The sequence below is a fragment of the Sylvia atricapilla genome, chromosome 1 (assembly GCF_009819655.1).
Source record: "Sylvia atricapilla isolate bSylAtr1 chromosome 1, bSylAtr1.pri, whole genome shotgun sequence".
NCBI classification, from domain to species: Eukaryota; Metazoa; Chordata; class Aves; order Passeriformes; family Sylviidae; genus Sylvia; species Sylvia atricapilla.
In genome coordinates this window covers 43,138,072-43,154,595 of record NC_089140.1, presented here as the reverse complement: position 1 = coordinate 43,154,595, position 16,524 = coordinate 43,138,072, and the positions used below count along the sequence as shown (strand labels likewise).

Genomic DNA, 16,524 nt, shown 5'->3' with positions numbered 1-16,524 from the left:
TCCAACTAGTCAGTAAGTCCATTCACTCCCCTCCCATGCTGAATGCTCTCATATCAAATGACTGTACCTTTCATGCATATAGTTGACTCCGAGTAACAACTGTATAAACCAGTCTATTACTTGACTTTGAGTGAACATCTTCCCAGAATCTTTGTACTCTTGAATTTTAAAATCTAGATCTCCACCCTGAAAAATATCACAACATATTTGTACATTTAAAGTAAGTTTTCAAAATGCTATCTCCTTCATCATAGTACAGGACCCAATTTCCTTAGGCCTTCAGGCATCCCATCATGTAGGTCTGTAAAATCAACATATGCACGCGATTTCTGAACTCCCAGCACCAAACAAATACACAAGTGAGGATCAAAATGGTATCAACCAGTCTGGCTTTGTAGTTTTCTCTTTGTATTACACAAGATCATCAAAATTTCCAACTGTTCTTCCTTCATGTCACCCAACTTCAGCATCTGAGCTGGTCACCCCAAACCTTTTTGTCAACACAAAGGAACACGCGCCTGTTTTGTGCAACTATCCCTGTCATCTAGTTGTCTACATTTCGAAGGGATGGATCATGCTGTAGAAATAGTTCCTCTGCCAAAATTTATGATGAGGGCCTACACTGACTGGCTATGATATAGACACTTAGGTAAGTAAAATTAATCTGCCTCAGTCCGAATAAGTTAATAAATTTGAGAAAAGCATTTTCACTCCAGTCAAACATTGCACATTCAAGTGACTCTCATTTATTTTGTTATAATAACCATGACAGCATCAAAGAAAGCATGTTGTTCTCTTAAGAATTAAAATGCTATTTCATAATTATGATACTTTGCCCTCTTTCAAAATTTTGCCAGAACATTTAAAGCCTGAAGAATACATGGCATCTGTTATAGAAAGCCTCAAGAATACGTAGCATGTGTTATTGTGATACTTCATTAAAACAACAATTGATCTTGAAGTAGCACTAGGAATGTAACAATAGGACAACACAGCATGGAGTGCCAATAAATCAGAAAATATATCCAGAAAAAGAGTACTTGAAAACTGCAAGCCAGATATTTGAAAATGCCAGTTGTACAATAAGACAATGAAAGAAGATTTTGAGACTTCCAGGAAACCCATTCTTTTTGCTCAGAAATATACAGATGGTTGTCAGCTGATTGTTTAGCCAGTTTATAAATAAAAATTAATTTTGTCTACAAGAATGCACACACATTAATGTTAAGCAATGTGTTGAGGTAGTTAACCCCAGAGCAAAGGGTCTATGAGTTTGATTACATTCTAGTGACTAATTACCTTACACCAGGACAGTTTATTAGCTATAAATCATTACTTTTACATTATACATTCTACATAAAATCAGAAGTTTTCTGTGCCATATACAATAAACTGTTTTTCCTGCACAACTGTACCGGTACCATCATTTCCCTCTATCATCCCTTTATTCCTTTGCACTGTTGACTCTCACCATTTTATGGTGTCTTCAGCATTTCTTGTTTTTCTGTTCCAAACACCACCGTGCTTCATAGTGCTGCTACAAAATAAGCAGATTCTGTCCTTTGCAGATCTATATATTTATGTGCTTCTGATATGGGTTTACAGTAATTTCTATGGCCTTTCTGGTTCTAAGTTACAAAATTCCAAAGCGTGTGTTAAAACAAAGCCAATCTGTTTTGTCATCTATCAAAAGTGTGTTCTCTGATAATGTCCTGCCATTTTTTAATTGAAATGTCTGAATCATCTCATACACTAGGGAAGGGAATATGGGTTCAGCTCTCCATCTGCTGCCCTACTGTAGCCCAGAGAGAAGCTCTTCTGGGAACTTGGAACTCTCAGCAGCTGCTTCCCCTTTGCAATTCCAAATGTTCAGCAGCTTCCCCCTGGTTGCTTGCAGTAGAGAAGAGGAAGGAAAGAAAAATTGTTGCTGGGTACTCCATTGCATGGCAGCCAGATGGGCTGTGACCAAGTCTACTCATGCACCTTGAAAACAATGAGTCATTATTACAAAATAAACTGTTTCAGTCAGATGCCCCAGACCATCCAGAGCCCAGGACTGAGGGAGTGCTCAAACATGTGTCAGCTTGCTGCTGGCCTCAAGGGACTGTGTACTACCCAGGTGAGGCCAGCTGTACAAAAGGCTCCAGTCCCTGTTTCTCCCTGTCCCAACGTGTCCCCTCTCACAATAACACATTGCCATATAAAACACAAAGAAAAGTAAGTGCAGCAGCAACAGAGTTATGGCAGCGAATACTGCGAAGCTTAGGGACAATTCCTGGAAAAGGTCTAAGAAGAACAAAAGTAGTTGAATAATGCACTACACGTGCCCTCATATAACTGCATAAGTTTTTACCTTCAACCAGGGAAGAGTGGTCTCAATGTCCTACAATTAATTTACCCTTGATTTTGTGTTGAAAAAAATGAAAACAAAAACACATCATAAAAGATTCGCTGAAATACTGCTGCTGTGAAACTCTAAAAAACCCAATTTCACATTTTGGAAGATCAATCTAATGAAGTTCATAAGGAATTCAACAATTTAACAAATTAAGTGCATATGGAGTTTCCAAGCTGCAGTTTCTATTTAAATATCAGAATAACAAACACATCAGTAAATTATTTAAAACAGTTTAGCATCTAGAGCTGATAACGTGAACAGGCATTGACTGCTTTAGTTATTCCTTTTGCTCAGATTTCCTTAGCATATGTGTACTCACATCACAGCTGAGACCACAGTCAAGAGACATAAATAATTGTCTGAGGGAAAGTACAACAAGTTCTGCCTTATAATACATTAAAACAATGCAATTTTTAAAGTAACTCCTTTGTAAAAACTGTATTTTATTGAAGTCAAATTTGTACGACAAAATGAAATCTAAGGTTCATTAAGGCTTTTTGTTTTGAAATCAGTCTTAGCTGACAATGTTTGTGCTACCCATAAGATTCTGATTTGGGGGAAGTGTCTAAGAAGCTCAACAAGTAAGATCAAAACAGAACAAATACACTTTTCTGTAATTTTGATATAATTCAGTTGTAGTAGAAGATGTCAAGCTGAGCCATGGAGACCAACGTTCTCTGTTTTTCTTTCACAGGACAAGGTATGGCATGGGGCAGCTGTGCTGGAGGCTCACTCTGTGCTACTCACGCCAGAATGAACAAAGCACTGTGGCTAATGAATAAGTCACAGTACTTTGGAGAAAACAGAATAGAGCTCAGGGGGGTAGTTCCGTTTCCATGCCAACTTAATGTGTGCTCTTTGTTTTGAGTCTGCCCAAGAGTAGCAATTACTGCCAATCTGGTAATTATTCTATGCATGAGAAACTGAACATACTAGACTTCCAAGCAAGGATCAGGTAGCACTATATTTTTCTCATTCTCAATTCATCCATGGTTTAAACAGGCATCTTTTAGGTCAAAATACCCAAATCCCACCACATACAAAAATATAATATCCAACCAAAATAGAAAAGAAACTTTATAGCGCTGTGTGCAATTTTGCTTTGTACTTTTCCTTGTCTGAACATTCAATGAAATATATTGTAAAGGCTTAAATGCAACAGTACCAGAGAACACATATTTTTGGAAAAAGTCAGAAGGACATCCTGGATCAAGTATCACCCTGACCTCCCTTAGCAGACTCAGAACTGAAAAGATTCAGTGCATAGCCAATGAATCCATTTCCTCTTCCTTCACCTGCCTTGCTGTAATACATTCTCACCTGTTTGAGGATGTGACTCCCAGATCTTAGGGTAACTCTAGGGTAACTACCAAAACATATTTATGCAGAGTAGCTTATATTGCCTGCATAAAAAACCCCAAAGCTCCAAGGAGTGATGCTTGTGATTACTCTGCTATCATGCTCTTTCCTATGCATATACAACTTTATGCCAATGAACAAAAAAAGAAAAAAAATAGTAAAAAGCAGTGGATCTTTTATCTAAAAAGACATTATAGTGCTGCTGAAATAGGCTCCTTTATTCCTACATGTTTAACTGATCTGCTATTGGGCCACTTTGTAGTGCTAGTAGAGAGAAAATTATGAGTGCATGAGAATAGCTGGAGAATTAGAATAATCATTCAGTCCTGAGCTCTGGATTTCCTCTAAGAGTTGACAATGTTCTCAAACCCCAGCTGTCAGACATTCAGGGAATGGAACAAAAAGCTTCTGCATGGGTGTTAAATAGTATGTGAACAAATACTCAGATTGTATCATAGAACTGAACATTTCAGATTTAATTTTTAAATATCCCAGCAATAAATATACATTTAACTGTCATCAAAGAAAGCTTCCAAGGAAGAAATAAATTACAGGAATAGTATTTGTTTAATTATTCCCATGAAAGGTAAATTCTTGAAGATGTGTGATTAGTTAAGTCAAATCTGATTTGTATACAGGTAATCCAGTAGTCTAAGTTGATTATCTTCCAAAGAATTTCACCATGTCTAGCAGAGCACAACTGAGGAGTTTGATTCACAGTTTGATAAAAAGATCACTTTATGTATGACAGATTTTTTTTGAAAGTGCACATCTATATTTAATACAAAATAGGCACTTGTTTTATATAAACTACTAAACAACTGGCTTAAAATCTTATTTGGAAGCTTTAAAACAGATTCCAGTAATATGTTCTTAAACCAAATGCTAGAGTCAAAAAATTCATGGTAACTATACTGTAAAACATCCTGCTTTAATATTTGTTGTATCCACTTTACTCTGGTCTTAGACTCACACAGATTTTCATTTTATAAAGCAAATGTTGCTGCCAACTCATCATCCATGTCACCAGGCTTAAGCTTCTTGTAATCATCTCCAAATCACAAGTGAGTTTTCCCTTCCCCATTTATATCGTGCCTCCATGCCCACAATCTCACCCTCTCTCACCTATCAGTAGCACATCAGACAAATGGTACAATATTCCTGAGTTCTTCCACAGACCTGGCAGTTGTCTGCATTAAAGTCTTTCCTGTAGCACTTGTAACACCAAATGAACTTGCACTTAAAATTATCTATTTCTGCTTCTGTGGTTTATTTGTCTATGAGTCTCACATGAGCAGGTAACATCCCTTGTCTGAAAGGAACACACCTAACAAGTAGCAGGTGATGCCACAAGCAGCAAATAAAGGCTAAAATTCAAACTAAAACATTTTGTAAAATGGCTTCTAAGAAGACCTTATTTTAATACACACATTTTTTCAAATTTCTTCAGTCTCACCTCACAATACTCAGTGATAATGCAGAAACTATCTCGCTCCACAAAGCTTGCATAAAATTTGACAATGGATGGATGGTCTAATTTGGAAAGTAGTTGTGCTTCCAGATTTGCTTCAACTGTTTCATTAGGCTTTAGGTTTCCAACAGAGATTTCCTTTAGGACCTTTCTAGAGGGAAAAAAAAAAAGAAATCCTTCTATTAATAAAACTAGAAAAATATAAAGATATATAACATTCAAAATACCTTCAAAATTTCCTTAAATGCGAAATAGTTACATTGACCAACGATTGGCAACATGAAATGATGAGGCAAATACGGGTAAACAATGAGAATACATTAAAAAATCAAACAAATATGCTAGTTACCATATAAATTAAGTAACATACTAAAAATACTGTTTTGAAATATTTCTCCCACTAATTACCTACTGTACTGTTTTCTTTAGAACGTGTTTTCAGTGCTATGTATTACTGCATAATAACAAACATAAACAAAAAATCAAATCTAAGTGATTTCAAACCCACTCAGAGCATATGGTCAAGATTCATATATGAAATAAGGAGAAGCAAGAAACTGCATTTGCAGCTTCTGCCCAAGTCTCTCCATGGTGGATTTCCTCAAACTTTTGAATACATGGAGGGCAAGTTTCAGACTGAAGGGAAGCTTCCACAGTGCTTTTAGTAATTTCCCCATTCAATAGAGCATGGTTGTAAAGTTACAGTAGTTAAATATGATAGTGATAAAACTACAATAATTCACCCTATCTAAGGGGCGGGGGGGAAGCTGTTTTTCTTTATGAGAAATATTTTTCCTAAGTCTGAGCAATCCGTTTCTGACTAGCAATGTTTGAATTTTCATATAAACTTGCCTAATCCCCATCAGGAACCGTGATGAAAAACACATGCCCTTTGATCTGTTCCCATCTCTGCAGACAAGCTTCATGGAACACAGACATGCAATACCCACTGTCATCTCTTCATCTTCAGTTGACGTGGGTCATTACCCCTTCCTTCATAAAAATCATGTCACAGAACTGACAAACAGGATGAGTCCTTGTTAAAGACCACTTAACACAAGTTTCTTGCATACCCAAGACAGCAATAAAAGCCTGATGTGTTGATGTGTACAGATAGCTTATCATCTTAGTCACTCAGTGATCTTAATGCTGTCATCAGCTGTCAGACAAGATGACAGGTGTTTTTCTTATTTAAATCAATTCCCAGAAGAAGAAATCACGAAAATACACTTTGTGTAAATAAGATATTGGCTTTCTGCAACATAATTCTAATTCATACCCACAGCTGGAAGGCATTTGCTTCTAGAAAGAAAACGTTTGGATGCAACTGAGATTAGGCATAACTGCATGCCTCTGGTATATGTGTGTATTGTGTCTATATGTAGATGAGGTTTGATTTTACTGCATTAAATATAAAGAACCTAACTAGACTTCATACTTTCTGCAAAGCTTTTGATAATATTTCAGTAATTACACTTAAAAATTTAAGATATGTACAAAAAACCCCTCTGCCTTAATTAAGTATTGACAGAGAAATTATGTCAGACACTCAAAAGCCCCACAGAGAAAACAGAGGTCTCCAGACCTGAAGTAGCTCTTTTCTGTTAACTTTAGAAGAAAAAAAAAAAAAAAAAAAAAAAAAGAAAATAAAAGTCTGCAGCCAGAAATTCATCCGTATAAATTAACTATACTTTTTAATACATGAAACACCTAAAGCGTGCTTAAAGTCACCCTACCCCATTTCAGCATTTACACAAGTAAATTCTACCTGAACAGACAACTAAAATGGGCACATTCTGTGCTTTATACAGCTCCTAAAATAACTCAAATTTGGCACCCCTGGTGATGTCAAATAGGATGATAGATCCACAAATAAAAGCTTAGTAACCATAAGAAAACAATAAACCTTTCTTAGCTAAGCCATCCTGACTGCATCTCCTCTCTACCAATGAAATCTAGCTCTGTATTTTGAAGGACACAATACATTTCTGTTTCTATGAGCCAACCTGCATTTTATGGTTGGGTAATAATAAAGACTGAGACATCACTGCTCACAAGTCAGACATGGTACCTGTAGATCGTCTGCTGAAAAACTGCCTGCATCGTGTTACTTAACTATTTTTGTAAACTGTTTGAAGTATTTTGAACAAACAGTTTGAAGAGTGTTACATTCTGGATTTTGGGAATAATACACTCTCTTGTTCAGATTTTACCAAGACTCCATCTGGAGTATACAGAGCCACCTGAAAGTCAGGTTTTTTCAAAAAATCGGCCCCTATATTTTCTGCCACTTAGGTTCAAGTATTAAGCAGGATTTATAGGGTCTAAAGCTGTTTGCATGAATTAAGAACTCTCAGATTTATCACATGAACAAAGAAAATAGAGATTTTGGTGGCATATATAGAAAACCAAGAAAAACCACAAAAATGTGGATATCCTCCAAATACAATACTTAACTACCATTTCTGATAGAATGCTAAATGACATATACTAATTTAAATTTCAATATTATTACAGATTTGGCTTAGTGTAGAATATAACACATAAGCAGATCATAGAATTGTTTAGGTTGGAAATGACCTTTAAGATCAAGTCCAACCTCAAACCTCACACTGCCAATTCCACCACTAGACCACGTATCTAAAGATAAGACAAAGTGTCAATGAACACACAATCAGAAAACTTTATTACAGAAGCACTAGCAGATATCTTAAATACAGAACAACGGCTTCTGTATTTTAACTATTGTGGAAAAAGCCTTACAATTCAATCAATAATGGAAACACACTTTAAACTTTTTTTCTTGAACTGACCACAATTGAAAGAGTCTTGTAAAAGCATTCATATCTGAATAGTAAAAAAATTCAACTGTCATCATGTACATCTATCCAGAGGAAGCTGGGTCTGGGACAGGTAACAACATCCATCTCTTCAGGGTGGGAAAATAACATGAGAGATGAGCCCACTCCCACTTTCCAAAATACAGAAATCAACGTCCCATCCTCCGCAGTGCCCACGGCTCAACACACCCACAACCCTTCCCTGGGAACACCTGATTTTCATTAGCAAAACCTTGCTGGCTTGTGTTGTCACACTTTGAAAAACAGCCAAGCATTGGGCCTGAAAGTGCAATAATGGGGAGCAAGTGGGGCTAAACAGAGCAAGAGAAAAACAAACACGAAGGTGGAACCTGCCAGAATTCAGTCACACAGTGGGAATCCCTTTTTGAGCTTTACTAGTAACTGACAATACACCACAGCAGTGTTTATTTCAGGCTATTTGTACAGATCTAAAATTGAATGTTTTACAACCCATCTGGTATTTGTTTACGTAGGTGACATACTTTATTGTTATATAATTTGGTTGATTGGACCAGATGCAATTCTTAAAAGGCAGTGTTTCTCAAAATGCACCCATTTATTGAGCAAACTGCAATAGGAATTATTGCCTAGGTAAATTTGCTTGCTGACAAGGAAGTAAAAGAAATATCACTCTTTTAATGTCGGGAATAAATAGCTCTGATAAAATAACAGGAAAATTATGATCTAGGAATATATGATCAAGAGTTGAAGCTTTTAATTTAACAGAAACTTCATTTTACACAGGTAATTTTTCAGTTAACTGCAGTTAATTAAAATTTCATTTAGGTTTTGAGTTGACACTATGGAGAATTGCAGCATAACCCGTAACTGCGTGGTGTATTTCTATCCATGCTGACCTTTGCACGACTACCACTTCACCCTGCTAACTCTCCAGTACAAGGACCAGGTGCAATTCTGTAAAAATACATCACATCTTACTGGGTCTGTAACTGGATCTGAAATTGGTCACAAACAACAAAATTAAAGGAGTGCCTCTCTAATTAATGATGCCTTCTATTCTACTTATCAAATGGCCAACAGAGAAGTCACAGAAGGCAAATGGAGACCAAAATGAAGAAGAGGTGACAAACTTCATGCAGAAGTTTGCATAAAGTTTCCACACTATTAAAACTGCCAGGGAAATTTGGTAATAAAGGCAACATGTGCCTACAGACAGGGTGAACTCACTCACCATCACTACTTCTTTTCTATAGTTGACAGCTTAGCAACAAAAATTCAAATAGGCATTCTTTACATTTTATCCATCGTATTTGGAACACAAATGTCTGCATGGTCAGGTAACTTAAAGACATGCATCCATCTGTTAGAGAAAGAGGAAGCTGGTGAAACCATGAAGTATAATAAAGCAGAATACACAAATCAGTCCTACCTAGAAGAATTCTTGGTTTTAGCTAAGGAAAGAAATACAGTAAATTAAGAGCACTTGATTTCTATGGAAAAATCAAGAGGATTACCACACTTCCAGTGAAAACCAAACAAGTGCTGTGTGATATGCCTCCTTACATATGCATACTTACTCATTATCCAAAGCATTTCAGACCCAAGTAGTACTACATAACTTCTAAAATTGAATCTTGGCTTCCCATGCCCACTGTGGATTTATTAGCAAGCCATAACCCCTTTTCAATACCAAGTACCACTGCATAGCTTCTTAAATCTAATGCTGCACTTCTTTTGTCATTCCCCTGGACATAATTGACTTCCTTGTAATGCCAGAACAGCCATCAGCAACAAGTTTTTTATGTTCTCCAAAACATCCTATTCACACAGTTCATGAACATTCACAGACACTGAGAACTAATCCTTGACTTAACCACTATGAATTCAATCTCTATATGAGCACTGTAATATCTGCAAATGGATTAAATATAATTTCATTTTTTGAATAAGCACTTTAACTAATTTATAACCTTGCTTTAGTATCTTTGAATGGCAATGAGATTTCTTAAATTTGCAAGTGAAATGGATGATTCACTTTCCATTTCCATCAGCAAGTCACAATTATACCACTTACAAATATTTTTCAAGATGCCAAATTTTCAAATGCTCTAACATATGCACTAACACTGAACAGGCCAACTCATGATGAAAACAATTTATGCTTATTTGAAAATTAACAGTCCCTTACTAATACCCCCAAAATATAGAATATATTTTCTGGAAAGAGAAGACTGCTGAAAGAACTTAGTCTGAAGGAATACAGCTTATATAATTTTCTTCTGCACTGAGCAAACTGTCATTTATACAAAGGGGCATAACTCAAATTATTTTTGGTCAACCATATGTGCCAATTTTGGAAAAAATCAGTAATAATAAAGCAAAGCAGGGCAATTGTGTTATCTTCCACAGAACTGAATAAGTAACTAAATGAAATTATTTATTTAGATATACAAATGCATTCACTGGGATAATTCTTTGGCATACTTTGGGTAGTCATCTACATTGATTAAAAGTGGCAGAATAAAAGTAGGCATTGATTAATAAAGGATGTATTTTTCTCTAAAGCTATATTTTTGAAACTAGAACTTTTTTCCTAGAGAAAGGTGGAAAAATAAAATGTAAATACATTTATAGTGCATTCATATGTTTCAGCTCTAAATCAAATACTAATAGACTGTGTCTGAACAGAAGAAATTTGTGTATTAACAGAAAAATTACTAAAAATGGTGATGAGATACTGACTAATACCTGTGAATGTACTTATATTTAGCAATACTTTATGGTTACATGTTGCATTATCCCCCTCTACTGTTCATTTAATCCTTTTCCTACAGCCCAGTCTTTCTTAAGAATGCAATTAAGCACCATGCTGTTCCTAACGTAAATGGGATTTTTTGAGAAATACAACAGGGACTAAATAATTGTTTTGTTCTCTGCATCTTTGAAGACTTTCATCACACAACAAATCTTCTAAACCAGCACTGCGATTTCATTACACAGACAATATACTTTACAATAATTGCTCTCTGCTAATTAACATCCACTTTCAAACAAGAGGAAACACCATTACAGAACTCAAGACTGAATGCAGCATTTTGTCTTCAAGCTTTTTAATATGATTAAACATCTCACAATTGCCATACTATAACACTTCAACTAGTAGCCTTGGGCTAGAGCATCTGTCAAAAAAAAATTTTCCTTCTGTAGGAATTAGTTTGAATTTTTTAATTAGTTGCAATTAGAAATTTTGAAGAAAGACCTTCATATCATGATCTATATTCATCAGTTCACAGAAAAACAGACTATTTTGAATACTGTTATTCAAACAGTTTGAGTTGTGAAGGGAAATTACATACTAAAAATTGCTGTAAGAATGCATTCCATAAAAACTCAACTAAAACACTTAATGCAAAATTTAATTGGTTCTCTTCTGAATTTAAATATATTTGTAAGCAGAATTATGTTCCTTTCACTGTTGCAAGGATATTTATGTCAACAGTATTGTCCCTCCAGTGGAACTAATTCCCAAAAGTAATTTAAACTGTAATTGCTGCACCTCTAATGAGAAAATTCACTCTCTCTACACATCTCTTTCCATCAGGCATCTCCTTCAATGTTTATTTCTGATATGCATTCAAGTATCTATACTGCCAAAAAACTAAAGTTAAAAAAAAAAAAAAAGAGAAAAAAATAAAAGAGAGAGGAGTGTAGAAAAAGATAAAAGCTTGGTTTATAGCTTTATAAAAGCACGTTATGAGATAGTCCACAATCAAAGGCAAAGGGAATCAAGAAATGCTGGGAAAATTAATTGCATATAACATCCATTGTTGAATAAAAATCTTTTCATACTTTTAAGCCCTCTTGAGTATGATTCTCTGATCTTAACAATTAGTGAAACACGTGAAGTTCAAAACTTAAGCAACTACCCAGCAACATTAAAATGTTTCAGAAGGGCGCACAGTGGATGTAAGGGATACAATGAACTAGGAATTAGTTACTTGTAAGTCATATAAGCACCAAAACAAAACAGAAAAAAAAAAAAAAAAAAGGGGGGAGGAAAGTGCAGTGACTGTCCAGCAAATCCAGAATTTCTTCCACTCACTGCAGCAGTTTTATCAATACAATGTACTCAATGCAACAAAACACTGGAGGCTCATTCTGCATGGAAGAAGGTCAAACCATCCCGATGCAGACTTAAGAGGGTCATGCCAACAAGGGTAGTCCATAAGAGGATACAGTAGACAGGCATATTCATTCCCCATTTCCTTACTAAAGCTTACAAATGCATGAGAACTAGTTTCAGGAAAGTGAATGAGACAGAAGCGATCTCAAGGTGTTTGCTCAGTTACAAAATCATTAAATTCTGTTGCTGCCATGCACCTCAAGGAAAGGTAATTCACCAGTAATGCCTTAAGCACAACTCTCCACCCAATGCTGAAAATGTTACTTGTAAACAAGTCTCAAAACCATGAACTCAACCACCAGCACTGCTCACTGCCTGCATGTCAGACCAGAATGTGATGAGTGCTGCAGCACCGAGCTCCTGGGAGCTTGGCTCTGTGGGGGACAAGATTTATTGTGAACCCAAGTAGTGTTTTCTTTAATGCATGCTGCCTCCCACTTACATTGTTAAAGATCTAGTTAGAATCCTCCCCAGTCAAATGGACAAGTCCCACCAATAACGAAAAAGTAGGCTACTTAGCTTAAAAAAGGTGTATTAAAAGGAGAGCAGTTAAAAAAAAAAAAAAAGAACAAGAACCAAAACAACAAAAAAGAAAAACCAATAATGATACCACCAAAGCTCATAAAGGTGACTGAGCAGATGTAAAAGTTGTATCAGACAGAACTGTGGAGGATTTCAGACATTTGTGTTACACAAGCTGAACAAAAGGTCTTGACATGTCCTAGTATGGATCTTTTGCTTCCAAAGAAGCCACAGAATGTTGGAGTTAATGCTTTCGATTGTGAGGAAACTAGGAAATTTAACACAGTAATTGCCTGTGCAAAGGACTGCAGTGTGGCTGTGACTTTAAATTGCCAAATCCATTACATCAGCATGGGGAGGGTGAAATCTTACATCTTGTGCCTCAATGCCAAGCTACCCTGCAGCACTCCTAGAGCCTAAATTTTCTTACATTGAGCTGGAGGGGCCTTAGTGCTCCATGCTGTGCTGAAAGAAAAGCTGGGCACTGACAGGGATGCAGGAAGTAGGGACTAAAGCACCTTCCCATGTGGTTTCCAGTGAAATCTGCTTTGGGTGAGTCCGAGGTTATCAAACTTGTCTTTGAATCAGGATCGTACTGGCCTGCACTAGAAATGATCTGAAAGCATTGGGGTCATAACTGGGACTGCCTGCTAAACTTGAAGCAAAACATTTACAGTTTCACTCCCTGGCAACCTCCATTGCAGGTGTACTCTGAACAAAAGCCTGAGAGCATCAGCCACCCTTACAGAGGCTCTGCAAGGAAATTGCTTGGACACAGCTCCAGGCCTTGACTCCTGTAACATTGCTCACAGAAGGTGAAAGTCATGCTTGGCCACTCAAGTGGAAAGCTCATGAAACCTCACTTCTCAAACTGCTCGAGCTAAATCCACAAGGTCAATGCTTTTATTTGAGCCAAGCATGACCATACCCAGTCAGCAGTAGCTGAGCCTTACATGAAAAAGCATAGGTACATGTGACTGAACCAAGCAAAAGATGGTTCACTAAGAAAAGCTTATTTAAAAATAAGACACAATCAGGAAGGTCCAACAGCAAATGCACCTTTGATCAGTTTTCAAGGCGATTGTGAATATTCTTTCACAAATCTAAAATGCCCTAATAATTTCCAGTTTTAATTCCTAGTTTTTATTATTAAATGAAGAAGAAGAAAGGAAAGGAGTGTAATTAGATGAATATTCACACAACAACTGGCAGGGAGTAATTTTTTTCAGTTTTAATCAATTCAGCATCAAATGACCATTCCCTTGGAATATCTTCAGAGAAACAAACAGGCAGCAAACACAAGGATTTGACAACACAGCAATCTGCTGACTGTCACTTGGATATTCATAAGGAACAAATCTCTTCCACCTTTAGATTTTATACCATTTGTTATAAGAAGTCATAAATAATTGAAAGTCACATGATAAATTATTCAGCTAAGCGCACAGTTTCCAAGGAATCCTAGCATGAGTCTGGATTAAAGCTATAATGCAAGTCAGATGCAGAAGCTGAGCTGACACCCCACAGTTACCCCACAGTGGAGCAGTCCAGGGAGTTTGGCACTTGTCAGCGTGTCCTTTCCACCACAGGGACACGTAAATACCTTGTGAATATTTATGAACTAGAAGTCCCTATTGCCTACTGCGTACTTCAGCTGTGCGCCCATACATGGTTATGAATCAGTGATACTTAACCCAGAGCTTCCCTTGGCACAATTGATTAGGACATTCATTTTCTCTAAGTGATGGCACTGTCCTTCAAGACTACTGCTGAACTTATCTCTGCTGTAAAAGACTTTGTCTTTAACCATAATTACCTGTTATCATCAACTGAGAAGATATTCAGCAGGACTAGCATAGAAGTGACTGCAGGAATATTACTCAGTTGTAAAAATGCTGGTACAATCCTGCTACCTTCTTTATAACAAACCAAATTATCTGCTTTGGGTAGGTCTAGGTCCATAATGTCCAGGAACAAATAAATATCAAATAATCCACAAACTAAGACATCCTGTGTAAAATTAGAACTAAGAAGCTTGCTTTTTGTCTCTTGTGCTCAACTGACTTTAGGGTCTAAGATATGAATTCTGATTCTAGTTTACTCCAAAAGAAGGGGGAAATTGATAATCTCTCTCCTGTATAGATTGTTTAGTCCATGAGAAACTTTATTCATAGTGAAGAATATCCCAGGTTCTGACCTTTCTATGAGGGCATTCTTTTTGTTCTCTTTGCTGCTTTCAAATAAATTGCAGGGACTTCTATCTGAGATATTTAACCCTCTGTCCTACTCAATGAGAACCATACAACAGGATCAAAAGTTCCTGCACCAGAAATTTAAAAAAAAACCTCCAACCCCCAAAGAAACAAAAAAACACAAACAATCCCCCCCACCCAGTTAGGAAGTTAAAGGAACAGGCAAGGAATGTGTTGTACAATGCAATACTTAAGAGGGACTTATAGTAAGGGACCTCCATATGCTACTGTACTTGTGGTACTTCATAACCTTACAGTTTACAGAGTAGGTAAGTCAACCACATCATACTGATCTAGTATGATCTGAGAAAGTCAATAATCCTGATTCCATCCATACAAAGAACTGGAGAGAAGCATGAAGCTGGCATGTACTTCTTAGAAAGGCAGGCACTGCTGGCCTGAGCAGCCCTGAAGGTTTTATGTGAAATAAACCTGTTAGTTTGAGGTATGCCCCAAATTTTCAACAATCTCTCCTTCCTGGCTGGAGCAACTCTGTGCATAACACTTCACTCACTACATGTATGATCCTTGAGAGGTAACAAAATACAAGGCACAATCTAAAATTGTTTCTAGAATCATGCAGCAGTTTTGCTGGGCATACTTGAAATAACACAATAACCACTGCTAGTCTCTGCATTAACTCATTCTATAGACATCACACTGATGGAAAATTGAGAAAGATATCACTAAACAGCTTCTGTATCAATATGTAACTTTTCTTGGGAATTTGTATTCCTATAGTTACTTTTTTTTAATAGTGCTTTAGACTATAGCAGTGCTCACGAAATTATCTTTGGCTGAGTTTACATTGTACATAACATTTGTCTCAGCATGTTCTAGATCAGACAGAATGACACAGAATCACAAGGTTGGAAGAGACCTTCAAGATCATTGAGCCCAACAAATGCCCTAACACCTCAACTAAACCATGGCCCCAAATGCTACATCCAGTCTTTTTTTAAACATGTCCAGGTATGGTGACTCCACCACCTCCCTGGGCAGACCATTCCAGTACTTTATCACTCTTTCAATAAAAAGTTTTTCCTAATATCCAACCTATATTTCCCTTGGTGCAGCTTAAGACTGTGTCCTCTCGTTCTGTCAGATCATCTCTGAAAAAATAAAAAAAGAATTCTAATTCTACTGAGGTCACAGCTGTGTTGTTTGCAGGTTTTTTTCTGTCAAAGTGCCTTCAGAGTGGTATTAAGATCTTTCTTTTCAACCACATACGTTTTCATTCAAATATATATATAACATAAGCAGCAACCAGTACGGTTCCATATGAGATTATCTGAAAGCAGTATTGAGAATGTGACTTCTAGCATATTTTACCACCTTAAGAAACCAGTATTTCTAAATCCTACACACCATATCATTATGCTACCTGTGTTTTCATGCTCAGCTGGGACAGTACTTTTGTCCTCTACTAGCATGTAAGTGTAGAAATTTGTGGGGGAATCGCCTCGTCGATTCACGGTTGAGGCGTGGAAGGAATGAACTGTGATAGACGAGCACCC

At 36.7% G+C, this 16,524-nt stretch overlaps 1 protein-coding gene across 1 annotated transcript in view; it reads right to left on the bottom strand.

The window, feature by feature from the left end:
• NEK11 (NIMA related kinase 11) overlaps positions 1-16,524 on the bottom strand; it is a 77,915-nt gene that overhangs the window by 59,704 nt on the left and 1,687 nt on the right. The window contains exons 2-3 of the mRNA XM_066320740.1: positions 5,214-5,379; positions 68-186 (exon numbers count right to left, since the gene is read on the bottom strand). Coding sequence (XP_066176837.1) covers positions 68-186; positions 5,214-5,379 — 285 coding nt within the window. The remainder of the gene's footprint in view (positions 1-67; positions 187-5,213; positions 5,380-16,524) is intronic.